The sequence below is a fragment of the Sphaeramia orbicularis genome, chromosome 20 (genome assembly GCF_902148855.1).
Source record: "Sphaeramia orbicularis chromosome 20, fSphaOr1.1, whole genome shotgun sequence".
NCBI lineage: Eukaryota > Metazoa > Chordata > Actinopteri > Kurtiformes > Apogonidae > Sphaeramia > Sphaeramia orbicularis.
In genome coordinates this window covers 13,205,330-13,218,829 of record NC_043976.1, presented here as the reverse complement: position 1 = coordinate 13,218,829, position 13,500 = coordinate 13,205,330, and the positions used below count along the sequence as shown (strand labels likewise).

At 41.1% G+C, this 13,500-nt stretch overlaps 1 protein-coding gene across 2 annotated transcripts in view; it reads right to left on the bottom strand.

Annotated features, from left to right (window-relative positions):
- pou6f2 (POU class 6 homeobox 2) overlaps nt 1-13,500 on the bottom strand; it is a 68,768-nt gene that overhangs the window by 13,253 nt on the left and 42,015 nt on the right. For both annotated transcript variants that reach the window (XM_030123749.1, XM_030123750.1), the window contains exons 6-7: nt 6,793-6,930; nt 1,365-1,574 (exon numbers count right to left, since the gene is read on the bottom strand). In XM_030123749.1, coding sequence (XP_029979609.1) covers nt 1,365-1,574; nt 6,793-6,930 — 348 coding nt within the window. The remainder of the gene's footprint in view (nt 1-1,364; nt 1,575-6,792; nt 6,931-13,500) is intronic.

Sequence of the window (13,500 nt, the reverse complement as noted above, 5' to 3'; positions counted from 1 at the left end):
TGCTTCAGCTTAGACAGTCATATCCGTTTCTATGAGCTTTATCGTCCTCTCTCTGCAGAAATGTTTAAAGCTCACGACAATTAGAGTCTTCACTCTCGGCGGGTGCTAATAATGGCATGTGAAATGAAAACATGTGGACACAGCAGTCCCCATATCAAACATAATTCATGATCTGCAAGCTACGTGCTCTGATGGCGAGAAAACGATGTATTTTCATGTTTATGCACATTTGAATTGCTTTTACAAGATCAAGATGGTACGTCTTCACTTTTAAAGTGAAAAGCTGTCTGCTCAATAAGCTGGGCTGGCTTCTCCTTTTCCTCCTTTGCTATTAATTATTTTCTCTGTGGCATGTGTTTGTTTGGATGGTGGGGGGTGTCAACAGCGATGCACACACTGTCAGGACTGTTGACAGGCTCGGAGAATTATCTAGCTTCACTGGAAATATTCTACACTGCAGACTCTGACAACCGTAAATTATGCCCGGGGAACAATGTGTACATGTGGGCTTTGAAGTGGAGACAAAAGCATAAACATTATTACAAATGCATTAATTCATTCAAGAGTATGATCTGGTGTTTCGGAGAGCCACAATTAGGTGTCCATCTGCTGCGAGTTCATCCGTCCTGCACTGTATGGGCCTTCACCGTGAACTTTTACCCTGTAATTCTGTCTGACATCACCATTATCGAGTCAATAACATTTTTATTTTCACGCACATGCACTAATTTAGCGAGGAAAATGTTTCTGTATGTGTCTTTACAGTATAATCCTACATCTATTGGACGTCTTATGTGCACGGCGGCTTCCTCACTTTAAATCAAAACAAAATACTTCTTGTTCAGGTCAGAGAGGACAAATCATAAGGTGAGTGAGTGTGATTGAGGGAGAAGAAGAGGGGAGGGGGAGTTGGAGAGAAATGAAGGTGGAGGAGAACAGACGCAGGAGTGTTTGAGTTTTAAGTGGGGTGTTGAAAAGTGTTGTTTTTTTGGGCTCTACAGGGGAGCGGCAGCCTCCCTGAGACTGAGTCTGAAATGTCGGCTGACAAGTGCCTCCCAAACAGACACGCAGATGTGCACACAATCACACTGCAAACAATTGAACCAAAAGCTACAATTTCCTGAGAAGAAAGATCAAATGAGTATTATGAGTGTTGAGATGGAAAAATAGGAGATGTTAAGCATAAAATAGACCTGTTTGCTGTGAATAAACAAGAGGCGCTGGTGTGACTCCACTAGGTGTTGCTCATTCAACAGTTTTAAAAGTGAGCTTATGAACATTTGTAGGATCAGCATATAATAACCTATGCTACAAGATGTGTCTTTATCTGTGTGTGCGTGTGAACATCAGTGGATATACGTTACCTGCTGTCCAGGCTTGATTGGTGACAGCGTGATTCCCTGGGTGTTGATGACAGGCAGGATCTGATTGCCGATCACCGTGGCGATGATCTGGCCTTGAGCGTTGGTCAGAAGCTGAGGTGTAATTGGCTGTACCTGCAGTGCTGGGTTGCCACCCCCTGATTGGCTGGAGGGCCCTGCAGAGTTGGGAATCAGTGGGATTGTTCCAATTATCTACAAAGGGGGTAAGAGAAGAGACAAAAATCAGCTGGGCGGTTTTAAAAAGAAGATGGAGTGGAGAGGGTAAACGCTACTGGAGGTATCAGTCTTAATGATCTCTGCCGCTGCGAATCTGTTTTTGTTTTGTGTGGCTTCTTTGGACTGATCGGAAATAAAAGCGCGAGTGGGTCATTTAACCATGTTATGAAGTTAATCAGAGCCGCTGGCTTTTGAGTCAGCCCGTATGTGATTTTGAGGGAAAAACATGCACAAGTGTCCACTGATCATCTGTCACAGCAGTGGTTTTACAGGCTAGCGCAAGTGGAGCCAAAGCAGAGACTGCTGGGAGCACACTGCAAAGGTCAGCACTGAATACCTGTGTGTGTGATGGTGCACACCACTGACTGTATTATCTATCACCAGGCCAAGACCAGGGCGAGTGTGTGTATGTGTGAGCGTGTGTGTTTGTGCTTAAGTGTCTTTGTCTGTCTCTGGTGAGAAGAAGTGTGGCTGCTGAGAGACACAGACCCCCATTTCACCCTCTCTCTCACACACACAGGCTGAGAGGAAGAAGTGGAAAGAAGGAGCACGAAAAGAAACAATAAGAGGGAGAAAAGGAGAGCATCAGAGAGTGAGACAGGACCCTGTGTTTCTAACAACTCTCAGGGTCCCAGGGGTACTTCACCCACCCGCCACCCCCCCCCACCCCTTCATCCCCTGCTCTCCTCTCCTCTGTGGCTGTAATCAGGAAGGGCAGATCAAAGGGGGCGGCAGAGTGTCACTGCAGCGTTTTAGCTCTCAGAGCTGCCAGAGTGTGGCCAAGAGTGGCGCTTTAGGGGGGACTTAGCGCCTCTTCACCATGATGAAGGTTAATGTCATCTGGGGACTGGTTCTGGGCAGCTCCTGAGCAGCCGTTGCCCTGGCCCCCTCCCCCTCACCCCCACTGACAGTGCTCCTCCACCAAGCCTCATTACACCAGAGAGCAGCTCAACATGGATGAGACGCCCATCATTTTAAATTCTGTTATTTGGCAACAAGGGAAAGAGCTACTTTTGCTAAAATTGTCCGTCTTTGACTATGACTCCTTTTCTTTGAGCTTCTGTTTCAGCCCAAATGTCTACACCCCAACTCAATGCATCACATAAAATTACAAAGAGTTAGCATTAAACAACTCTTGTGTGCCTCCCAGGTCTCTATTGCCTTCACTGCTGATGTGTTTCAGCGCGTGGCTGGCCTCCCCCTCTCTCCTCCCGCCGTCTCTTTGACATAATAGGGAGGGATCAGTGAGAGAAAGGTGGGCCGACAATCTGTAATTCATCCCTGCCACGGCTCATTTGCTTACGTTGCTTCGCATTAGGGGAGAGATAATTTATCTCTCTCTCCGCGCCGGCTTTACAAATTCCCTGTAATGCTCTCCTGCCACTTAGCATATTTTATTGCCCTGCCTGACGCTCGTGTCTCCCGAGTCCCACTGATCGCGCTTTGCATGCCACTGTGGCAGGGAACTTGTTCCGCTCAATTATTCATCGTCATCGGACTAAGTGGTTGTTCTATAAGCATAATAAAAGAGCAGGCAACTGACAGCTTAGCTCTCGTCTCTGTCCCATGATGCAATGCCTCTCCATCTCACTCTTTGAGGCAGATGTTTCATGGCTCCTCTCAGGATAGAAGATTGTAGTGAAGTCAAATGTCTGAGTTATGCCTTTTTTTTTTTTTCAAATAAAAAGAGACAATTAAAACATATTTTTCTCAGATAAGATTAGAGGAAAAGTTTTGTACAGTTAAGCTCATCATACAAACACTGAGGTGACATATTTACATCAGTACACACATTTTCAAGTACTTTCCAGCTCTGAGTATAATCTTATTATGTCTATATTATAATGAACAATTTAATATCTAATTTTTAATCAGTGCCATCTCTATGATATACTACTGAAGTATTAGAACCACAGAGGATTTTTCCTGCCTGACAAAGACAGGACAAAATACACCAGTGATGCTCATAAAGAAAGTACATAGCTGATAGTATGAAGAAATCCAACCTTTTCCATTTCAAAATCTTCATGAGGAATTTTGTTTAATCCAGTGTTTAAAGTACATGTAATGTATGAAGAACCAGCCTTCAGGACCTTTCCTTTTTTCCTGCTAAGTCCCTCTCCTCAACCATCTTTCAGTTTATTTTATTTATCTGGGCTTTATTTGGCTTCCTGTGTTTGCTCCCCTCCCTACTTCATACAGCATGTGAGTAACGTGCCTCTCTTCACCCAGCAGAACTCATTAAGATTATGCTGCTCTTGTTTCCACAGAAATGTCATCTCATCTCTCCAGCCAGGGCAATCTGTGTCTTTAGCCATGGTCGCCAGGCAATATCTATGCCCATTTTCTCTCCTCCGTTGTTCATGCAGTGAATTCAGACCCGAGAGGGAAAATGTTTGGAAGTTGTGTCAACACACTAGTCCAGAAAAGCGCACATTCTAAACACATGAAATACTACAACAGCAGGCTTATAATGGCGCCTTGAAACCTTGTATATAACATGACACTATTTTTTTCTTCTCCTCAAAAGAAATTTTCAGACAGAGATATTTAGTAGTAGTAAAGTTTGACTCATTAAACCCAGAATTAGACTCCTGTAATTTGTCAAAAAGGCTTAACATCACGTTACAGCTTCTTATACAAAGGGATTTAGTGATTTTTATTGTTGTATCTTTAGGTTTCGGATTATTGGTAAAGAAAACCAAGACATCTGGAAACTTGAAGAGTACTGACAATTAACTGACAATGAAAAAAAATCAATATCACAGGCCTTCAGTAGATTTAAACATACAACCTTAAAAACAATTTAAACACTTGTTACACTTCAGCAGAAAGCTGGACAATTCAATTCATGGGGACAATTGTGGTTCATCCTGGTGCATTTTACAGGTTATTTTATATGGAGTTCAATGTGCGTGTTCCTTACCTTTGGTTCTATGCATTAGTGCTAGTAATTAAGTATTGGGACTGGAAAAGAAATGGATGGCCTGACAATACAAAGATGGAGAGGAGGGGGTTTCCTCACACAAACTCGAACCCCCAAAGAAAACACAACTGAGATTCGCCACAGATACAAATCATTTCAGGGGTATCTATACATTTCAGGATGGACAGTACACTACATAAAATGGCCTGCAATAACTCCTTTTCCCACCTCTGATTTACGCCCGTAATTACCAAAGTGAGATTTTGTATTGAGTAGGACATGTTCACAAAAATGCTGAAAATTTGTACAAAAAAAAAAAAAAAAAAAAAAAAAAAACATATCAGAAGTGAGATTGACTTAACAATATTCCAGCTTTTATCCGCAGCCTTAATCAGTGTTGTAGAGGCAGTGTGGATAAAAGAGCCTCATTGATTCTCCTTGGAGAATAAAAAGGCTGGGGCCAATATAATTAAGGTTTAAAAACATATTGAACTCCAAACGTCCATCAAACCTGGCACTTTTCAAGGTCCCCAGAGCTCCCTCTTATGAAAAGCTCTTTTGAGAGCGTTGTGGAGGAAATTAGGAGGTTAAAGACAGTATACTGATTTTGAAATTCACGGAGAGGTGACTTTTACCCATACAGTACAGTGACGATACAGATCATTCTCTAAATTCCAATTAAACACTGTTCTGAATGGATGAAAGCAGTAACTCAATAATTACAAACTAAAATGTGATAAATGCCTGTTTTGCAGCTTTTACACGCTTATGTAAGTTTTTCTTTCCACAGTGTGAGCCTTTTTGGCTGTTTGCTGGACCTCCAGCTTTGTTTGAGGTACGTATTAGCCTGTATAATCTCTCTGTGTTAAGGGGAAAGGGGGAGGCGGGACCTTCTGATAGGGGAGTGCATGTTTCGGAGCCCTCTGAATAATGCTGTGGAATAATGAGGTGGGGAGCAAAGGCTGTAGCCCAGGGCTTTGACCGTCTCTGTGACCTGATTATGTCAGGCAGTGTCAGCCGCCAAGACACTACAAAAGCACAGAGCATCCCATCAAGTCCATATCCACCGTGATCTGTCCCCTGCGCTCCAGGCACCTTGTGAGCCAGGGAAGTCCATACTGTCTCATTAGCGACGTTTAGCATCAAGTACTCCGACACAGATATTAAACTTTAAACAAAACTGGACGATCACACTGCTGGTGTTGAAAGTGAAACACCAGTAGGTCAAGTTTTAGATGTGTGTCTCTGATACACAAGTAAGGATTTGTTGGAGTGGAATATTGAAAATATCAATATATTCAATTACGCTTAAAGAGGAAGAAGATATAAGAAATGACCACTTGCAAATGAATATATACCATAATATGTTAAATGTAAAACTGACTACTATTTAAAATAAAAGAATTGCAGTAGATACTATAGAAGCATAATGTGCATCTTTTATTACATTGTGCACTGTATGCACTATATGTATGTACAGAGGCTATAATTGTATTTTTATGTTGTTTACATCTTAGATAAACAGTTATATTGCACGCTGTATTTTGGTGTTACAAATAAATACTTGTATTTCATCAAAATACAAATGGTTTAATTGTATTGTATCATATCTTGCCTTGTACATCTTATGTATATCAAGGTATACGTTTTTTAGTCATATGGCCCAGCCCCAGTTGGTTTGCGTTTTTTGTAACTTGGCGCTACATGGACAGTGCATGTGTTAAAAGATGAAACAGAGGTTAAGGTAAATAACACAGAGTGGCATGAAAGGGCACATTGTCCACACAATTTTCCTTTAATATGTGCTGTGTGCACCTGCGATAAGATGATTCATTAGATAGGGCTCCACAATGACAAGCATCATCGTTCAAGCCTCTGGCTACTGATGGAACAATTCTGCAGCCACCCTGTAAATATGACAAGGTCAGCGTTTTACTGCGACAGGCGCATGCGGATAAGAGAAAGAAGGGCTTTGTTTATTCCCAAAAAGCTTAATATATGGTTGGATGGGTAGTAGAATGTAGACAAACAGCTTTAAGACACACACAGACCCACCACTAGAAATCTATGAGGAAAGATCAGAAATACTATACAGCGTTTCATGTGAATTGGACATTCTTATATGATAGATTGTGTGACTATGAGGGCCAGTAATATCTTTTCCAGCCTGGTTACCATGGAAATTGTTGTCCCCGTAATGTTTAATTGCCTATGTGAGTACCAAAGTACTGAGAGAGCCTTTTTAATCTCTCAGGAGGCTGCACCCACCTGTCCTTGTGCGTTGGTGACCAGCTGTCCGGTGGCTCCTTGCAGGTTTGACAGGGTGTTGCCAAACACCTGAGAACTGGCGATGGACCCCATGGCGGCCGCCGCTGCTACCGCTGCCTGGCTGGCAAGAGGATTGAGCTGGTGGAAACAGAGAAAACATTAATTAAAATGACATCTGATCATTCCTCCGGTGCAGGTGTTTTTGTACAAAACAAAACAAAAAAAAGGAAACAGATCTCGATGTGGGGGGGTTCCACGCTTCTGTTCTTTGTTTGTGAGGCCAGAATAGGCTAACTGCAGTGAGGTCTGTGTAGTCCAGTACTGAGGGCTACGCAGTCCATCATACAGTTCCCAGAGGTCTGTGCTCCTGAACCCAGTGGGAGGCTCAAGGGTAGGGAGGAGCAGGGAAAACGGGAGAGCGGCTGTGAATAAGTGGCCATTTTACCACTCTAAGTGCTTCCTCTGGCCCCCAGGGCTCCCCATGGGCCGAGCCGAGTCTTTCTACCCGCAGCAATGGCCCGACAGCATCCCGCTTTCACAATAGAGTGAGGCAGTGTGGCCATGCATCACTGTATCGTCAACTGCTTCAATACGCTTCGACTAAGAATTCCTCCTGTGTCATAATGCACTAGCACACTGTTACTTTTGAAGGAGAGGCGGGTTAAAATGACCATCTTTACCCCCACTGTAATGGACTCATCTGGTCTGGCCTGTGGTTGTGAAAAGAGGCTCCTCGCGACAGGGAGAGGTTGTAGAGCCCCGCCACATTGCTGAGATTACCCATATAAATCAAGCTAACCACTTATTAGGAGGCTGAAAATGCACTGCTGATTTGGTTGTAGTGCAGCAGAGCAAAGTCTTATTAGGTTGAGTAAGTAGATCAAAGACCAAGAAGAGATAGGAGACCTCCCAATTACTCAACAGAATAGAGAAATAATAGAAACACAGCTTAGACACAGGCTGCCTGCTCCCTGCTGCTAATATTTGTTGGCTACATATTCAAAGGACTGAAGAAATGAAGAGTTTATATAACAGACTTAAAATAACATAAAGCCAGTTTATGTAAAATACAATGTGCTGCAACAACCATGTTATCAGAAATTCTTTTACTGAAAGCATCAACTTTTCACACTCTCTGTACTCTGCAGGGAATTCAGCTTTGTTCATCTGAGATCATTCAGTTGCCATTCATCTTTTATACCCCACCACCATATATTATTACACTTTCTGAAATCAAATGATGAAAAAATGCCACAGAGCGATCAATACTTTTTCATTGACAGTAAAGGTTAAGCACATTAAGAATGACACTGCATTTGTCTTATGAAATCATATTTCATGTTGGTGGCCTCAAATTGGCCGTGATTGATATTGCCTCCCCTCGTCTGAAAGTCATCCAGTTTTTCCTTGATAATCGCAAGATTGTCTTCTATGTGTCCAGTAGCAGATGTCCTTTGAAAATCTGAACGTCTTGATCGTAAAAAAGTATAATCCTAAATCTGATTTAATTAGAAAAGTATGATGATAGAATGATGTTAACAGAACACTAACCCAATCTCAAAAAAATATTGGGATTAAATGCCAATAAACAAGATAAGCAGTCCACCAACTTGTTAGTAATCTCGGACAATATGAAAGATAATTTGGGTTTTCATGTTTGTAAAATTTCTTACTATTATGCTCTGTTGATAATATTTTCTAAAGATGTGGAGATTTGTTACTTGTACCAATTCATTTCTGTGATCTGCCTAAAAATCCACACCGCAGTACATTTAACAAATATTGTATAATAATATGCAATAGGGAAATAGAGCTAACAGTTTATATTAGGACAAACTGGCTGCTTATTCACATACCATGCAGCCTCTGTGACAGTCTCTGTATTAATATATTAATAATATTATTATATGCCTGATTGTGCAACTTCTATGTCAGTAACAGTTTTCCCTCGGTAACCACACTGCCCAAGTTTGTAAATCCTTTGCCTTTGTTGCCTCTGTTACTGTCAGTGAAGAGTAACTGTGAGGTTTTAGTAGTAATATGGTCATACAGAATAAGGCATTAATACATGCTTTAGAATGACTAATAAAAAGCCAAAATATGTACAAATAAATAACTACTTTTTGATGAATATGTGGACTCTAATACAAAGTAAAGTAACTCCATAGCTTAAAAACACACAAATGGTTTATGTTACACCTGGAATTACGGCAGTAGCAAAAATGAACACAAAAAGAATTGCTTCAGCATCACAGAAAACTGTTATTAGCAACATTTAAGGTAGATATACACAGTAGAAAACCAGCTTTTTCAATACACCTTTGACACAATAAGCAGACTGTTCACTGAAGCCAGGATCTAATGCTCTGTAGCAGACAATGGAGAATAAGCAGCATTTAAGAAGGACCGACAAAACCTGGACCAGACAATGTGATTTAGGTGACACGGGTATTAAATGGAGGAATATAAGATGTAGCTGAATCTTTCTGCCCAGTTGGTACAAACAGAGTGTTATGGGTGCAGTGACAAAAGCCACCACGGCCAGTTAAGCAGAGCTAAACAGAGGCTACAGATCAACACACAGATAATGTGATCTGCTCAGGCAAGCACACCCAAAGTTTCTCAGAAAATCTGCTCCGCTTAGTGTCATTGTGTGAGTGATAGGCTGTTAGAGAAGCTTTCAGATTTATCTGAAATATCATCATTGTGTTTCATTCGATGATAGCCCTTCCAGATGCTATGTTATTCTGGTAAATCTAGGTGAAAAGAGAACAAGCTTTATTGCTGCATCTCCTGGCACAGGGTAATATGGATAGCAGTTGCAAGGGGAGCCAGGAATAAGGAGAGGCGAGGCTGTGTTCAACACCTAAACAGGTGATTTTCCGCCACGGTGACTCCTCTGAACACCTCGGCAGGAGGCACAAAATGACAGACCTGGCCTAGCATTTGTACTGATTGCATGTGTTGGAGGAGATAAACAGTGATCTTCCAGTTTGCAGTTTGCCTGCATGTTAACCATTGTATTTCATTCTTTTCATTCCCCATGAAAAGGGCGTCAAGAGGATTTTCAGCAGCAGAGACTCCTCAGGTCAGCCACAGAAGGGGTAACACACATGCAAAAATAAACACAAGTCAGTCGAACGGTTAAAGAAATGTCTCAGATGTTAAATTCAAGTCAAGAAATGTAGGGTTTTTCTGTTGTTATTACATTTCCAGTTAGGTAGCAGCAAACCTTGGCACTGAGCCTCTGTTGGTTATTTTGTCACCTTTAAATCACTCCAAATACTCAATCTCTACACTATCAAAGTTTAATATAGCTAAACATACAGGCTACACAGGGATCAACCAACACAAAATAAATGTCTCTGACACAAAAAAGTCTGTAAATTGTTAAAAATGCAGTTTTTCTCTGCAAGGTATGAAGGGGAGGGAATCTACACTGCACTAGAGTCTCCATTGCCTCTTTGACCATGAGGGTCACCTGGCGCAGCAACCCGTGTAATCTCAGGAATAGAGGGAAAAATAGTGTCCCCACAAACCGTGGAAAATATAAATTGTTTGACACAAACTAACTGGGGTTTATTCTTGGTTTGCTCTTTTCATGCGGCTGTTTTAAACCTAATTGCTTTTTTTCTGGCTTGCACCGAACAAAAAAAAAAAAAAAGAAAAAAAAAAAAAAAAAAGGAAAACAACATCAACAACAAAAGAAAACAAAACACAAAAGGAGAGATTAATGGACAGTGATACAGACACCAAAGGCAGGCGGATTCAGAGTTTAGCTGTATGTAGAACTTATATTCTACTCTATGATCTATGATTTAAGTAGACTTAGATATGTATTTAATATGTTGGGAAAAAAACTGAAAGTATTGAGGAATTTGAGCTGACAGTCTAAAAAACAAGATTCATCTCCACAAAGTAACTAAATAGAAAGATTTCATGTTCAAAAAGTGACTCATATTTACCACTGATGGAATTAACTACATAAATAAGTGCATATAAAAATGCATCAAGTGCATATTCAATCTTTTTGATTGCTTGAAAGCTGCAAGGATAATAACTTTTAAATACTTAATTTATCATAATCAATTAATCAGTTTCAGTAACTGTTTAATGAAAAATATCTTCTATTTCATTATCCCAAATTGGTATTTTTTGGTTATTTACTACTTTATGACAACAATAACCTGAATGTCTTTGTGTTGTGGAAAAAACAAGACTTTTGCAGATATCATGTTAGACTTTAGAAAAAACATTTTATGGCATGTCCTAAAGTCACTACTCAATTAACTGAAAAAATTATCAACAAATTAATTCAAAGTAAAAAAATATCTTGTGGCAAACATGCTTTCTGTCATCATGATAAAAGTACATCTAAAATGAACCGGAGTGAATTATCAGCCACTTTTGTATGTGGATTTAAAAATGCCCTTCTGTCTCTGGAACAACAGGGAAGTTCCCCTCGTTCATCCCGGCCTCACATCTCTGTCTCCTCCCTGCTCTTTTCCCACTCTGGAGTGAATGTAATCAGCTGTGACATGAGAAAACACGTTCTCTGTCTGTCAGGACTCTCCTAGTCTTCTGCTGACAGTCCTCTGCTGACTCTCCTCCTCCTCCTCTTCCCCCAAATCGGCCTCTCTCTCTCTCTCTCTCTCTCCCCCCACCTCGTCTGTAACCTCCCCTCACATCCACTGTGCTTATGAACATCAAAATGCCATTAGGCCCTCCAAAACACCTCTGGTCCCTTGGTTGGCGGGGCCTCACGCTGCGGCCGTGCACTCTGAGCCCTCGGAGTGCCGACTATTGCTCACCACTGGGCCTCTGCTCCAGCCGTTGTGAAAAATAAACCTCCGAAAAAGAGCCATTCTTGAGGAAAAGTATTGGGAAGTGAAAGACGGATAGAACAACTGGGGCAGATAACGCCGGCAGAATACAATAAGGCTGCATCCGGTGATGGTCGGACAGTGTAATTGCTTAAGGCAGTGGAGGGATGGCGGTGGCAGTGGGTGTGGAAGTGGAGGTGGCATGGCGGGTGCTAATGGAGTGATGTCATACGAAACGCTGGAATGACAGCTAGTTAACTGAGGAGGTTTGGCTGATCAAATAAAATGCATTAACTCCAGGAAATGGATATCGCAGGCAGCCTCAGAAATGGCCATATCTAATGAGGCAAAATGCAAATGAAGAAGGAAAAGAGTCGTGAAAACGTTTAAACTAACTATAAAGGGATGATGGAGTGTCGGACAGTGGCCGTCAATCTCTCCACTCATTACCTTCATGTGAAATTAACAGCAGCTTTAATCATTACATAAAATCTGCTCCAGCCCATTTGTTGATAATTGTGAGGCACAGAGGTTCAGAGTGGGTTCTTTGTCATCAATCACTGCAGCAGTATATTTCCTCTGGTTAGGGAACACTCTGCGAGTAAAAATATAAGTTATACTACATTCCTGTTACACTATTTCTCTTCCTGAGGAATGATCTATAATATTTAGCTGTTTCCAGATGTATTAAATTTGAAACTACTTGGTGATTAAGTATCTACAGGAAAGTGCTGACCATTTCAGCTCATGATGTGACATATTTGGTGCAGTTATTTCTGTACCATACTAGTGTCGAGTTAGAAATCACAGCAGCGTTAAACCAGTGTTGCAGTAAATCTACCGCTGCTCGACTTTCAAATGGATATCGGGCTAGTCCTTTTTTCTGTTGCTGCGAGAAAAAGAAAAAAAAATCCAATTATTAGAATCATAAGATCAGGTTATAAAGAAATCATGAACCCTATTATTTCTGTGTTTAATCTTCCCAGCCTTTGGATGACAATTAGCTCAGATATTCAATATGTAATTTCATGATTTTAGGAGGTTTATTTCAACTAGCCAAACCATTCGTTTTCATTTAAGGTGAAATGGCATCTCTTTTCACTCTGCTGTTGTTTGACATATAAATATAGCATTTGAATGACTTTAATATCCTCCTAATCAATGTCCAGTGATCTTTTGATGTCCTCAATTCAATATAGGAAGGGTCATCCATGCTGCAGCTTTATAAACACAATAAAGGTAAATGATTACTCTCCACTGTGGTGTCCAAAAATACGGCCAGTAATGAAGAGAAATGGAGGAGTTTGAGGGGGAGGCCTGTCATGTGTCATTGGCCAACTCTAAGCCCTAAGATTAATCACGAGAGAGGGGCTCTGTGGCTAAGATGTGGTCACCCTTGATCGATAAATCCGCCTCCTTACCTCCTACCCCTCCCTCTTTCTCTCTGCTTCACTGTCTCTTTCCTTTTCTCCAAAATATACACAGCTGTTGTCACACGCTAAATCAGCATAAGTGGTGAGATGAATTGATGACATTTACAGCCGTATTTGTATTGATTACTGAAGTTTTGACTTCCGTGGCTCACCTCTTATGAGGAGTCAACATAAAAATGCACCGTTCCTGTATTCCACTTCAGTCCATTCATGAAATCATCAATTGAACATTTCCATTCCTAATGAAAATGGGCATCAAATCAGCCATCAAATCAGCAATCAGGATAAAACAAATTCTTTTTTTGAGTAGAGGGCAGCAGAGTTCAGTTTAGAGGAGTTTGAATTCATGCAGCTATACATTGCCAAGTATACAGTATATGAAGTCCAGCCTCAGCTAACTGTAGAGAAGAATTTCTGATAATATTCTGCAGAGACCACAAATGGGACTTTTG